The sequence below is a fragment of the Pungitius pungitius genome, chromosome 11, assembly GCF_949316345.1.
Source record: "Pungitius pungitius chromosome 11, fPunPun2.1, whole genome shotgun sequence".
NCBI classification, from domain to species: Eukaryota; Metazoa; Chordata; class Actinopteri; order Perciformes; family Gasterosteidae; genus Pungitius; species Pungitius pungitius.
This window is the reverse complement of record NC_084910.1, coordinates 10,961,223-10,977,015: the sequence shown is the minus strand read 5'-3', so window position 1 is coordinate 10,977,015 and position 15,793 is coordinate 10,961,223. Positions and strand designations below refer to the sequence as shown.

Below are 15,793 nucleotides of genomic sequence, written 5' to 3'. Positions count from 1 at the left end.
GTGTCCCGGCCATCCGTCACATCTGCAAACTTAAGTGAGACTCATAGAGCCCAGTCAGGATGAACATTTGTACAAGTTCAAATAGCGTGCGTGGACAACAACAAAACTCTCTCCATTCAATTTACTAGACATGCACTCAGAGCACAAAAAAAGACAGCAAACAAGCTATACTTTAAATGAACTCTTTCTTCCGTGTCTCTGTCTAATTGCCTGTTGCCTTTGTCATTTGGTCTCCCTCTCTCTTGCTCTCTCTCTCTCTCTCTGCTTTCTAGTCCCATCGGTCTTATTAAGGTACATATCAACACAATAATAGATAGGCACGCAAAGACTTGCTCCTGCCTTTCTGAAGAGAGTGAGCCACAAAATCAGATTCATTAGACGAATACAGACGGATGGATGGATGAGGCAGATAAGAAGCAGATTAGCAGACACACATCAGTATGCATATTCAATAATGAATTTTCTCATTCGTATCCAGATGCACACACTCTATTTCCTACTTTGCACACAAACACCCAACAATAAACTCGAGGCTACAGTGCAGGCAGATGAGGATGCACAAACACCCAGGCACACGCAAGTGAGTGTGCAGACAAGATACATTCATCTCAATTCCATCTAAAAACAGGCGCCAGTGTGTAAACAGTCTAAAATGGGATACCAAGCTGATTCGGTTGAAAATATTGGAAAAGGGGGCGAAGGATAAAACCGTCTAAAAGGCCTACAATGCTGAATTAAGAAAATAATAAAGACCTCAAAATCCAACTTCTCAATATCACACAGGCACAACTAAGTTTTATCTCTGGAAAACAAATATGGCATGCACAAGGGTGTATTTGTATACCCATATCTGCATGAACACACACACACACACACATTGTAGGTCTCAGGTGTGTGATCTCTGGCAATGAAAGCTTCTGAAACAGTGCTCTCTTTTTTTTAGCATTCACTTCCTCTCTGCTTCACCCTCCCCATCTGCTGTGCTCTGTTCTGGTCTGGGGGAAAGAAGTGAAGCAGCAGCCCCATCTCCTCTTACCCACCGCCACGACTGATCAAGTCCCTGACCCACTTCTGACCTTTCTCTTTGCAGGTATTCAGCCTCACATTGACAGATTCAAGAATAATACTAATTTAAAAAACAAACAAGGGAGAGAGAAATTCCAGTTGTCCCTTTGGTGTCTCCTTTTACTATTAAGCAGGGCCTCCTTTGATAATTGTTTGTCATTATAATATGCAGACTGTCAGACCAATGTGTAACACACCATCTGATGGTGTTACATCTTGCACAACTATAAGAACTTTCCGTGAACAAAGATGAATAAAGTCACCATGTTCTACGTTGCTTGTGCCCCCACTTATAAATTGTTCCATTATTCATAACAGGGATTCGTAAAATGAAGGCTCATTATATGCTCTTCAAGTGCTAAACTCATTAGCTACCGCAAAAACCTCACCATAGCCCTGGTTCCTAAAGTGTGCTCTAACCTCTAACCAACACTGATAATAAGCGCGTACACATGGGCACACACACACACACACACACACACACAAACTATGGCAGCTGAGTAAAACCGTCTTAAACCAGAACACATCAAATAAATGTTTTGAACATTTGCAGCAGGCATCTTTACAGGAATGCAATGCAGTGGAGCAGAGAGTTGTTCATTAATAGGATTAAATGCTAACACTAATGGTATAAGCCGAGACACAGGATGTGTCAGGTATGTGACGGGCACAGTGCGGGGTAAGTTTTAGACGAGGGGTGGGTTTCAGCGGAGGGGGTAGAGGTTGTTATTGTCATGGATTACTCACTGTCATTTGATCTGCCTATTGCTGTAATCCCTTATCTAAGCTCCACAGGAACGCAAAAACACACAAGAGTTATGTTGTGCCGATGGGAATGTCTTGAAAACATCTCTTTGTAAGCACATGGATGGAGCGTATTGACATTTTTGTCTCTGTCCCTGCGACTCACTGCCTTTAGTCATCCATCTTGAATTAGCCAGTCATGATAACACTCCCTCTGACCTAAGAATGCAATTATACCATAAGCAATTGTTTTCACATTCCTCCCCTCTCCCTTTACTGTACCTCCTCATGAAGAGTTTATAGTGTTTTGATTTGATGCAGACCTTGATGGGGTTTGGCCATGGTTGACTAGCCAGGGGTGTGGCGCCGTTGGAGCTGTAGTTCAGTGATGGAGACGTCTATGGGGATCTCATCAGAGATGCTGCTCTTTAAAAGGATGCACAGTTTCCAGTCCCACTTCAGCACTAACAGGAGATTGAATTCATCAGTTCATTATCAAGCCGCAGATTAGCAACGTATTTTGAATCAGTTGAGTTGGTAAGGTGGAACCAATGACCCTTTAGGACCGAGGCTGCAGAGTGCTTTTTAAATCAGTCGCCATACTCTTTGCCCTTTGAAGCAGCACAGATGCAACTGTCCATCTTAAACAGTCTACTGCTGGAAAGTGTTTTACCAAGACAGCCGCTTAGACTCCGACCAGAGCACGCACACACACACACACAGGCACACATGGCAGCAGTACGTTTCAATCATGATAAATGCAACTAGCGATCCCTGTTGCAGCGCGAACATAATTCCACACATTTTGACCTTTTCAACAAAGCCAAAGGCAATCTGTTGACTTTGTGCATGTGTGGGCGCGCATACAATATGCAATCGTGAAGGTAATAAATGTGGGACTCAAGCCTGCTGTGGATTCAGGTGGGGCCTGCTGCAGTGGAGAACAGAACGTAGCCATTCAAAGGAGATGTCTGCGGTCTATGCCTCTTCCTATCCCACACCGCCTGCCATCCCTCCCACTGGCCCATTGATGTCAGAGAAACCTGCTTTCTTCTCAGAGGAGAGTGAGGCCACAAGAATCGCCACGGCAACCCCCTACCCCCCTCCCCCCCGCCAAAAAAGAAAAAGCCGGAAAGCTATGACGAGAGGGGGGGAAATCGCGCTGAATGGGGTGGGGGATGTAAGCAATGAACTGGGCCTGGAGAAGAAAGGTTCTTTTAGAGTCCTCTCCTTGCCACATATGGGCTTTTTCCCACAAGCAAAGGGGAGAGAGTGATACCCGTTGTTATAGCGTGACACCATGATGTCTAATGTAGTCAGAAAATTACATCCAGACCATGTATGAGTAGGAACTTTTCAATCACGTCTGTTGCAAGGGAAGACGTGGATTGCCTGTGGGCTTGCCAAGGTTTCAAGTTATTCTAATGCTTCATATTGTGGAGCGGCTGGAAGCTGAAGACCTACCGTCATGTGGGGAGGCCATAGTGCTTATTAAAGAAATAAATACCAGAAAAGTTCATCAAATTGTGTCTTTGTTCATGGTTCATTCATTCAAACATGATTTGCGCTTGACAGAAAATGCTGGGTTTGATTGTACCAAGGACAGTCTCAATTTAGTTTGTTCAAGTGAGCACTACTTCAAATGCCTTGTGACTAGCGAATGAAAAGCTCGTTTTCTTTAACTTAAATTAATATTCAAGAGCTCTCTATATGCTGATTACCAGTCAGAAGGTTGTGTATCTCCCTGGACTGCTGAAAATACTCCCTGTGTCTTATAGTACAACATTTTGGTACTCTGACAAAAACACACATGTTTATAAGCACCCAAATATCCTGTATTCATGCTCTCTGTCGTTGTGCTTACTCAGAACGTTGACCCAAGCCGAACTGGAAACGATTGCTTGACTGCTCTCGGACTGGCCCACTTGACATGTATAAAAAGCTTCATCTTCCAGCTCGGCCTTCTCAATCTGAAGATGATATTGCCCTGGAGAAGAGAGGGAGAGAATAATTGAACATCTTATGTTGTGATGATTATAGAAAATAACAAAGCCCAAGCAGTTTTCTTCCCGCCTCTCATTGGAACACTTGTGGTTCAGAGTCGTTGCATATGAATTGATGAGTACCTCCTGTAGGCCTTAGCGTATGCTGATTGCAGAATGTCTGAATTACAGGTCATTTTTTATGTGGGAAATGGGAAAATTAACAATAAAAGCAATTTTCACAATGACAGTCTGGCATTCCAATTCAATACTGTAATCCACCCTACTACTGGCGTTTGGGGACTTCTAAATGGCCTTTTTTTGTATTTCTGTAAAATGGAAACATCTTAGTTGCTGATCATTTCTTCCTGAAGGCTGTTTCCTTATACATGGGAGTTGATGTCTAAACTCTTAGCAGAGGCCTTTTTCTTCAGAATTACTTTCTAGCATGTTAAGTGAAATCCAATTCCAAATTCACAATGCCGGCCGAATAAACCGCGCGTTAATGGGTGCCAGGCAGAGTCCTTCACTTACTTACTCTCTTCTGGTAGTCTGGCATGCCAACATGGCTTGATTAGTTTGATGCATTGCCATAAGCTGTGCAGATGACATGATGTACATGGTTGGTTCACCAGCTCCTGAGTCTCGGACTTTCAGCCTACTAACGTGCAAAATAGTTTCTTAGACTGACAACCAACCGGGTCTAAAATTGCTCGTGTCAAGTAAGCTGGCAAGATAATTAACACCAACCAGAAGCAATTTGAACATCTAAGTTATTATTGAGTGCAGAGAGAGGGACAGAGAGAGAGAGAGAGAGAGAGAGAGAGAGAGAGAGAGAGAGAGACATTGAAGTTATTAATCATACTCCTCTCCTGGAATTACTCACAAATAGTGCAATAAAGTTGTATGGAGGGCAGATTTATGGTCAGGGAGATGGCGCATGGCTGCAACGCGATTTGCTTACTTGTCCATTACTTTGTATTTATTTCAGCGAGGGCCTTCAACATTTTGGGATACAGTATAACATCACAGCCATTATGTCAGCGGAAGTGTAACGTGATGTTGTCCTCTCTGCAAACCTGCATTTGTGCATTTGTGCCTTGGCACATATACTTTTCCGAAATCGGTAAAGGGAGAAACCTCACTAATGTTTCACTGTATTCGGAGAGACCTTTTGTACCCATCAGTCTGCGGAGTATCAATACTTTATTGAGAATGAAGCATCATTGATTTGAGAATAAAACATCATTTTACAGAATACTTACATATGGTTGCATGTTTCATGTACAAAATGATTAAGAATAATGTATGTACTATATTTTTTCTTTTTGGTTTAGCTGATCTCTTTTTGAGAGCCATGTAGAGGCACTCCATATGAATCTCTAATTGAGTACGTTATATTGGACATTTTGAATGACTATGGTTTACCATTTTTTAAAATTATGATTCATATTAATTTAGTTAGACTCTTGTGAATATCGGTACTTATCTACAACCAAAACTTCCCTCATGACTCTCTGCATTCTATGTACTAAAATCAAACTACACATTCATCAAAATGATGTTTTATCAGTTCTTCCGTTTGTTTATTTTTGCAACGCACATGTTGTGCACAAATACACGACATTCTAGGCTTACATCTATATACATTGACATTATTCCGTCCACCTCCAACTAAGGGGTTCAACATCTACTGTAAGTATGTGAGAAAATCAACGCTGGCCTCCTTTGTTTTTGTGAATGTGTGATTCCAGGCTTTTTTAGAGCTTCATTAAACATCACTGATGGTGACAATCAGTGCAACCTGGTGGAGTATCAAGTGCAGTCAAGTGCCATCTTAAATGATTTTGCGCTTTCCTTGCAGAGCAAAAGTGATTGCTTTCATCAGTGTGCAGTTTCTTTTTCTGGTAAAGTGTACCTGCGCAGATGGGTAGTTTATTCATGAGTGTGTTTGCCTGTTTGACAGCTTGCGTGTGTTTGGGGTCCATGTGTCCGCGTGTGTATATCTTATTTTGTTCTTATTGAGATTAAAATAGGAACTTTTTTAAAACGTGTACCTGCTGTAATGCTTACTGTAATTTGATAATAAGCTGACAAAGTGTTTTACATGCTGTTTTTTCTGTTAACTCTAGGCGTCAGTAAGCATGGACAACGCATGAATGGGCATCTATGTAGTGTTTGTGTGCCGCTGGCGCTCTCCCACACTGTGTAACAGTAAAGTGTGGATTTCTAGTAGCGGGCTGATCAGGAACAGATGCTCTTCTCTTACTCAGGATTGCCTTCTAATTGGCTATTACTTTTTATAGACTGGTGTTGCAGATTCTTTAACACGCTTTATTTCCTGCCACATTTCAGCAATTTGCTGACACCGACTGTTGCTTTTTTTTTCTCCACGTGTGAGTGACAATGAGCGCGTTGCTTACCGAGCTGGCAGCACTTCTTAATCCAAACTATCTGAGCAACATGTATATAAATATATATTAATTTAACACTGACAGCATGTTATTTTCTTTGACACATCACACATCCAAGGACCATCTCCACATCTGACATTATGTTCTAGCCTCTTGCATTATTTTGACTAGCGTTTTTTTTTTTATTCAACTGGGTCTTAAACCCACACATTGCAAGCCTCACGCAATAGATGATTTATGTTAAATAAATATTGCATCTTTTTCAGTGGAACATTTAACACACAAGTTCATTTATCTAACTTGGACATGTCTATCAAAGCCCAATACACCATATACTTCATTCTGTTAGTATCCCCTGTTTACCTCTCTTGGGATTTCGAATCATGCTGTAGTGCGGAAACCCAGGCAGGCTTCTCTGTGGTCCCAGGAGGAGGCCATCTTTCTCCCACTGAACAGTCCCTGAGGCCCTCAGGACCTCACACCTCAACACAGCTGTTTCTCCCATCCGCACAGTGAGGTTCCTGGGCTCAGACCTGAAGGCCTGCTGGGCATGCGTGCCTGGAGATGGAAAAGGAGGAGGAGGAGGAAAGTAGTTGGAGCGGAGCAGGCAGGGGATGTGATGGGTTTTATTCTGAAGAGGTGGAGAAGATCAGAGGCCGATCCTGTGCAATGACTGTTATTGAGCTAAAGAAAAGAAGTGGAGGGAAAATATCCTCAACATACACCACAGGGATGCAGTCTTGTGGTCTTTTGTGTGAGAAGGAACCCCATTGTGTCTGGCCACATTATTCATCTTGGCATATGTTTTATTGATAGGAGAGTGCAGTGATACGGACCGGAAAATGAGTCAATAATGTAATTACTGCAAATTAAATCCCCCTTCGGCCATGCAGATAGGGTATCAGGCGGAGGGGAAAAGCATGGGGTATCAGAGACCTCGTTCACCCGTGTGTTTTCCTGCAGTGTCGAGGTACCACCAGCTAATTCCTCATGGAAAGAGTAATGATTATCACTTTAATCCCCGTTCTTGTCACAGGTGTGGCTAGCCATCCTTCAGCCAGGCTCCTAGGTGACATTTGTTGGTGCGGCGCACTCGAGTCAGGAAGGTAACCTTAGAACAAGCCACGCGCCAGCCTCTAACACTGGGGTTAGTTATATTACAACGGGCTTATGATTCAATTCAGGTCAAGGAGCCAAACAGAAGCGCATACTCTAATTAATGCCTCATATCTACGCCTGACTCTTGTTTAAACAATGCCCCATGGAGGAGGCAGCCCGATTCCGCCAAGTTGTTGGAATCTTGACCTTCATTGAAGCAACGACCAAGTTGTTTGTGAAGTGCATGCTCTGTTGCGTCTGACAAGATGAGTGAGAGGCAGAGCTCCCAGATCAAGGCTGAACCAGTCACCTCACGTCAAATATGAAGGGCAAGATTGGCCATTACAGAGGATGCATGCAAACAACCAAACACAGGAGAGCATTTGCATACAGTTTACATAAATGAATACTCAACAGCCGTCTATATCTGAAATCATTTTACTTTATAATTCTGAGATATAGAAATACTAAATACCATGATAAGACTCTGTTTGTCAGAAAGTGAGATTATATAACTTTTAAATAAATAAACAACACAAGCTCCCTCTCACAACATGATTTGAATAACAATGGAGGGAAGTTCATTGCATTTATTGTTTTGCCACTGGAGCTTTAGCGTACAGTACTGAGTGTAAGACAGTAAATGCGAATTAGGTAAATTTCCACCAGTGAAACATTGAGGAATGAGTTCAAAATTCAAGAAATTATAAACAACTGGATACACCATTAGATAGCAGGCCTGATGTCTTCCTAAGATTGTTGCATGAAACAAAAACTTTGCATTGGTTTAGTAAATTCCATGTCTTATGGCAATCAGTATCTATGGGAACCACAGAGCAGGTCCACTAGTACTTAATTTAAACCTGTGGCCCATCACATTAAAAGAGGAAAGAAAATAGCTCTGGATTTGGCTTTCAGGGCATTTTTCACTCAGTTACTAAAATATAAACTCCTCTCTGCTCATGCTAATGTTAACTTACCGTTTCCCAGATTCACATTTGAATGGTTTTCTAACAAAATAAGAGATTAATGCTCCCTCATCTTGGCTCTTTACTCCTCCAGTCAGCCTGCTAATTATGACGTCTGAGTCTTTATACCAAGGGAAGTTGAAATGAAGGAGAATTCAGTGTTCCAGGGTCATCAATGGCTATTATGCAGCATTTTTCTGGTACGTTGGTATGTTCAGCTTAAGTTGTTGTTTGAATTATTATGGGGAATTTACTGTGAATTTGTCATCACATCTGAAATGCTAATTACTACAAGCAGACCTTTTGGAATGAACTGACTGAATGGCATGCTTGCAGGCAAGCAAGTATTGATAATACGATCAGGGTGCCGGAGCCGCAGCACCTAACTGGAATGCAACAAAGCCATCTTAATCAATATTATCAATTACAACTGTCCTTTTTTATGCCCTGTCAAAATATCTGCTGTGAAATATTGATTGATATTGTTTATTCAAGATTGGATGTATATGATTACACATGTGTGCAATCTCCCCACTACATTCTACATTCATATTGAAATATCAAGACTATGAAACTCACAAATCTGTGTACTATTTAATCTCAAAGCTGAGGTTAACTTACAGATAAATCTCATAAGATAGCAGTAGACTATTGAGACTTCTATATTCTCCACTATATTGTGAGATCAGTTAGAGTTATGTTGAGTCAATAAACTGGGTGCCTGTGTACTATTCACCATGGAAACTACTCAGGAAATACTGTGGTCATAATGTTGTTCATTTTCTGTGTAAACCAGCCAATGCTGGAGGTTGGAATAGAAGGGACATACGATTACACGCATATGCACACACTGGAAGGATGTACCTTGTCACTTTGGTCATGTAACAACGCTTTAAAACATTTTGGGCAGTATTTTTTTTAGTAAGCTATTTGCAAAAAATAATAATACCCTGGGGAACCGGGTTCACATGAATAAGTTGGTAAGTTGCTATTCTACCTGAGATCATAGAAATAGTGATTCACTGGCAAATTAGCACACATAAAAGAAGCAGCAGCTGGTTTTCCTATTAGACAGCAGTGATAACGTTAATATTGGTCCAGTTCATCACCTCACTTGCTTGATGTCAAATTCTCTCAGATGATGAAAAAAATAAAAGAGAAAGGAGAAACATGAATGAATGGACAAACCCATCGACACTGCAGTAAATGTGATATCGTGGACGAGATTTTAAAAAGATGAAGAGATAAGTAAAAGACTAAACTGATTAGTTTAGCTGACTAATATTAACAGTACATGCATCACTATTAACCTTTACAAATGTATAGGGCAACCCATACATTCAATACAATCACAAATACAATTCAGTAAAAATGAAGCTTGAATAAAGTCAAGGTTCACCACTGCTACGCTGAATGGCTTGAACTGAATGAGACCTACCAAGGACTCAGGTAGTGTAAAGAGCTCCATGGTTACATCCGATTCTCTTACCCAAGATGAGACATAGAAAGCGTAGAGAAGAGGGAGACACCATCCATGCTGAGAAGAAGCCCATTTCCACGATGACACCTGACCTTGTACAATCCTGACACAACAAATAAAAAGAAAATATATGTGAGATATACTGTACATGACAACATGTAAAGTACAAAGGAAATATATAATAGATACATCCTTTAAGAGGTCATTTCAATTAAGTCAAGCAGTGGAGTAAAATTATTCTTGGTCTTTCCTTGTTTACTTTTTTGTTTTATTTTTGAGGATTACCTTTTCACACTATGTTTGCAACATTTATTACTATTCCCTTCAGCATCCAACTCCCAAGTCTCACAAGATTCTGAAGTGAATACAATTACAACACAATTAAATCCGACCAATCAGATGATTAAATCAATCATTCCACTGTTAGTCTGAAAACATTAACAACTTTAAAAAGCATTGAGGCAAGATAAAAGTAAGAAATTGTTCATTTGTATTTCAGGATGGATAAAGTTCCTTCAGCTAGTTTTCGGCTCCTGATGAGTCACAATAAAATAACAAATGTCATTGGATCGTTACATTTTAAGATGGGAATAGTTGTTTTGAAGAGCTTTGGAGTTCTTTTGCATTTCATCTGGCTTCTCTTTGCAAAATGATAATACGAATAATAAGGATAAGCTGATGATCAGAGCAAATGCATTTACTGTGCAAGTTGATTTTTACACAGCACTTAAATTAATGGAAACCAGTGGCTCCTTGGAGAGCAGAAAATGCCTTCAACATTATAGGAATTGCAACCTAATATGATAAACATCAATAATGTTAATAATTTAAAAAGTGTATTGAATAGAGTGCCTTCTTCGGAACAGTTTTGGATACTTTTCAAAAAGCTCCATTCATGTATATTTATACATATATATATATATATATATATATATATATATATACTGTATATAAGTATTGTCCCTAACATTAACAAAGCTTTTTTTGTAAATATGATGCTGTTTAAGCATTGTATGGTCAATGGGAATAATGTTTGCTATTTGCCTTACATTAGCATAATGGAGGGCCTTGTGTTGTTTAGGCATGACGACATGTTGAGTCAATAGGTTGAAGAATGATCCTCTAAGACAGTCATGTAAACATGCCTGTGTTTTTGTTTGTGGCAGTTCGTTTCCCATGGATACACGGTGTCAGCATCAAGCCTTGCTCTTTGTGAGAATGGCTCAGGGACCATTTGGAATTACCGTATTTTCGCGACTATAAGGCGCACTTAAAATCCTTTTTTTTCTAAAAAAAACGACGCGTGCGCCTTGTAATCCGGAGCGCTATGGATCAATTGGTTGATGCATACTGGTTAACGAGGATCCATTGGAGGGAAAGTCTGGTGCCAGCAGCCGCGGTAAATCCAGCTCGAACAGTGTATTGTAACGGACTGTGTTTTCATGTTCTGGAGCGGCGTTGCACTTTACAGAGCTTTGGGATGTTCAGTGAAGGGCGCACAATGTTACGTCACTCATCTCAGTGCCACCTATGGGGACGCGGGAATTGTTGTTGTTTTGGAGAGCGATGGTGTGTTTTTGTTCGGCCGACAGTAGCCTGTTTCTCCACAATAAAACCAGAAGATAAGCACATTGTCCAGAGATTCATTAGCGAGAGTCGCTACACTATATTAAAGCTCGTAGTTGGATGTCGGGATCGCGCTGACGGTCCGAGGCGCCACCGTCTGTTCCAGCGCTGCCTCTCGGTGCAAGATGCACCAAAGCATTTGCCAAGAATGTTTTCATTAATCAAGAACGAAAGTTGGAGGTTCAGAGATATTGTTAATATCCACATTAACGTTTGAACAACGTTACCATGGGAGTGAACGCTTAATAACGTTTGATTTAGCACAGCCCGATCTAGTGGATGCATAACGCAGCCCCAGTCAAACGTTTTACTGCAGTATCTTCTATTCTATGCGCCTTATAATCCGGTGCGCCCTATATAGGAAAAAAGTTCTAAAATCGGCGATTCATTGAAGGTGCGTCTTATAATCCAGTGCGCCTTATAGTCGCGAAAATACGGTAGGTCTGTGGGTCTATGGATCTGTGCCGATTGCAATCAAAACTTGTCCTTTTTTTTTGACCTAAAAGAGAAGTTTGTAATCACTTAAATTAATCTGCCGAAGGAGTGAAACAAATAACAGTGATTTTCTTAATTGAAAACTAAATATTTTCTCATCTGAATAGATCAAATGAATTGTAGGAAACAGCACTTCGACGCAGCTCCCCAGCCGATTAGTTGCACTCCAACGGGCTTTGATAAGAACTCACTCAATTATTTTCTTTGCTCTCAAAGCATTTGTGTATTTCCCGAACCCCCCCCAGTTTACCCTTCGAAAACACACAATGGCCATTATTTCCCTCTTTAATGAATAGAAATTATACAAAAAGTGGCCACTTTTGATATTTTCAGTTTCACCGTCCCGTAGATAAGAACAATTAATATATCTTGTCGAATGTTGATATTATTTCACATCCATTTATTAATAACACAGTACATGCTTTTGTTCCACTCTCTACAGCACAATGAAAACAGCAAAAACTGTTACTTTGGTATTTAGAGCTCAAGTAAAGCCAGTGCATACGAACATTTTAGGGCCAACACAGAACGGGGGCTGCTGGCCTCACGAGTCATCATTTTCATTGGAACGAAATAACAGCCTCCCTTCCCTGCCCGCATTTTTTATTACCTAGTCAAACAACTGCAACAGTTGCTTGAACAAAATACAGCTAGTTTCAAGAATGTTTGCTGGTATGTGTATTTTTTCTAGATCCATCTAGGATGGTTTATTGCTTGTAAAATGATCATGACATGCCGTTTAACCGTTGCAAATCTAACATTAGATAAATACCAGACCAAAAAGGAATTTAATTTGTCTTCAAATAGTCATATTTACATTAATATACTCATTGCCACAGGATTCTTGACCTTGTTCAACACCAGTTTCTTACAAATGCAAATGAGAAGGTCTGATTTCAAATTGGATTTACTTTCGGACACAGGTCTGCCACTCTCCCCTCAAGGGCATTAGAAGTTTGTGAACCATTCAGCGTGATCCCGACAGGTAGTTTTTTAATGGTGTCTTTTATATCACCATCAAAAGACTCAATACATGAATGCTAGACCAATTTAATGTGAAATCAGTCGATGCGCAGAAAATGAAGTTTCAAACCCTGTGCAGCAACCGATTGAGATGTGGTCTTACATCTTAAAATCAACCTAACTTCATACAAATCTCTCCGTCTGCCTCTGGCTCCAATTGCAGTAGCCAATAGAAGCTGCATTATTGATCATTCCATCTTTAACAATGAACCATGGATGAAAAGGGTTTCTAAAAGATTCTGATTAAATTATCAACAGAATCTAACTGATTTTGCATTCCAACATGTATTTCGTTATTGTGCTTAACAGAATAGACCTCAGCCCGGAAAGTAGACTGAATTTCACCCCATCAACTTTTCCCATGAGCTTCACGGGTCTAAATGCAGATGTTTGTGTGCTTTGTCTCCACTGCCTTCACGTTTACTGGATTACTCTGACTTTACTACACACACACACACACACACACACCTTCACAAACCAGCTCTCCCCGTGAAAAAGTTGAGAGGCAGAGGCAAAATCTTTTTTTAAACCTCCATCAACTCAAGTACATGTGGCTGCCTAGGGTGCACAGAAAGAAAGAGACTGAGGCAGGCAGATGGTGGCACCTTCTTCTAAAAAAAAGCTAGGAATATCTGAATAGGTGCGTGGATTTGCATGAAAGAGAGAGAGAGAGGGAGAGAGGGAGAGAGCTCTTCTTACCTGTTGAGTGACGCCGAGGCTCAGGAGCGTCTTTTTGTCTTCCCGATCTACAGATGGCTCTCTGAACAGAAGTGAGCAACAGAGATGTTAAAGAATGCCAGTGGGACTCCCTCTGCTCTCACTCCTTAGTCTAAGACAGAGGCAAACAGATGAAGAGAGGCGGTAGCAGCGCCTGAGGAGTGAAGGAAGGTGTGCATATGAGGGGTGTTGGTGGCAGGGGGAGGGGGGTGGTTACAAAGGGGTCACCTGAACAATAGACTAAAAAAAACAGTACTTTGCACCCCCAAGGATTCAGAACTTTTGAGGCCGTGCAGTTACGAAATGACCATTTAATAACTCTTGTTTAAGCAGATTTTAATAAATGACTACGAAAGCGCAGTAAAGTTGCAGTGAGTTAGTCTTAGGGGAGGAACAGGCCTTTAGTCTCTTTCTATTCTGCCTCCCTGCAGAGTGTTCATGGATCTTAATATTAAGCATTGCACTGCGGCGGCTTGGAAGGAGCAGTGCAACCCTCAAAGATACAGATGCAACATGGATGTCTTCACAGCTGCTAGTTTGTAACATTTATGCTCATCCATAATGAATGGAAAAGTAGAAGTATCCACATAACTGTATTTCCTATACAAAGTACTCCCGGGGTGATTTGCTCTGCTACGGATTTGGAGACAGGCCAGATAATGAACTTTCGATAAAGGGATTTCAGATTCTTATTTGGTTTTAGAACATTGCTTCACCCCATTTTTTGGTCAATCATACCATTCCAAATGAATTCTGGATGGAGAATATCACCCTTTGCTCAGTGGGACCTACCGAAAGCTCTTCCAATAAGACAACTTAAAGGTCAGCTTTATTTTCCACAGGCATATATTTTTCATTCGCCGAACATATAGTCTATGTTGACTATGTGTGGCCCAGATGTTGGCAGCTGGGTTGCATAGCCAGGGCTGGGCCCACAGACAGTCATTAAGCCCAGCAGCCCAGGGCTGCAAGGTTAATTCCCGCGCCTGGAGGCGTATGCAGGTGGGAGGCAGGAGAAAAAGAGGGAGGTGGAGAGGCGGCAAAGAGGGGTTCTGGGGGAGAGGGGGGGGGGGCAATGGGAGGCGAGGGGGCTGTGAAGCTCAGCACTGAGTTCACACAAACAGCAGTGTCAGCAAGAGTGGAGCCGCAAGACGAGCGAAGAGAGGAGGGAGAGAGCTGGGGAGGGCGGGAGGGAAACGGACAGAGGACCTGAAGATGAATGGTGGGAGGGGAAAAGCAGGAAAGAAGAGGGAAATACAGTAAGAGGGTAAAAAGAATTCATGTCGGGAGGTTGGACAGGCAGAGGGTTAGATGAAGGGGACGCCAGCGAGCAAGGTAATGGAGCGAAAGAAACGGATGGAGGAAGGAGACAGAAAGATACTGTAAAATGGGCTGTGGAGTGATGAATGGAGGACGAGGGAGGAGCAGGGGAAGGGGGGTGGGTTCGGGAGGGAGGCTGACATGAAGAGTTGTTTTGAAAACCAACAGGAAGTCTACTGACTCAGACCAGCGCGGCAGGGAAAGCAAGGAGGGAGATTAATCAAGAAAGCAATAAGCACTACGGTGGAAAGCAACACAATATGTGGAAGAGGCAAAGATGGGGTCATGTCCAGGAGATTGATTCAGAAGGGTGGTGGAGCAGTGAGACTGAATGCAATGTGTAGTGTGCGCTTGAGTTCCCGTGCATGCTTACGTGGTTACAGATTGGTGTGGAAGGTGCATGGTGTTGGGAGTGTACTTGTATCATCCAGATCGGCATTAGCGATGTGGCAGCTCGGAGTCTGTCACTTCTCAAAATTAAGAAAAAAAAATGCTTGAATACAAAATTAATATGACAGGCAGTCTCTTACAATTCAGACAGGCAGAGAAATACGACGCCCAATTAGCTATCCTCATAAAAAAAGCCAGCATTTAACCAGTTCAGCAGGTTCTCTGGAAAAGGTTTATTTAACGAAAAGAGGCCTCAGCAAACCTTGACGACTACTCATGGCTTTGACCAATGCTTGCAAAATTATCATGAGCTGGAATTACTACGTCCACAGCGTTAATTACAGCCATCTGACCTGATGATCTGATTGGAGCCCTGGCTTCTGTTGCCTGCCACAGTACAGCTGCCATATCAGTGATGCCTCTGTGCTCTAAATCTGTAGACAAGGTCAACATGTTTTTTTACCCCCACCC

The 15,793-nt window shown here is 41.7% G+C and overlaps 1 protein-coding gene across 1 annotated transcript in view; it reads right to left on the bottom strand.

Annotated features, from left to right (window-relative positions):
- nphs1 (NPHS1 adhesion molecule, nephrin) overlaps nt 1–15,578 on the bottom strand; it is a 37,975-nt gene extending 22,397 nt beyond the window's left edge. Inside the window, exons 1-5 of the mRNA XM_037454875.2 lie at nt 15,306–15,578; nt 13,595–13,655; nt 9,761–9,854; nt 6,569–6,763; nt 3,674–3,796 (exon numbers count right to left, since the gene is read on the bottom strand). Coding sequence (XP_037310772.2) covers nt 3,674–3,796; nt 6,569–6,763; nt 9,761–9,854; nt 13,595–13,655; nt 15,306–15,334 — 502 coding nt within the window. The 5' untranslated portion in view covers nt 15,335–15,578. The remainder of the gene's footprint in view (nt 1–3,673; nt 3,797–6,568; nt 6,764–9,760; nt 9,855–13,594; nt 13,656–15,305) is intronic.
- Nucleotides 15,579–15,793: the final 215 nt, after the last annotated feature.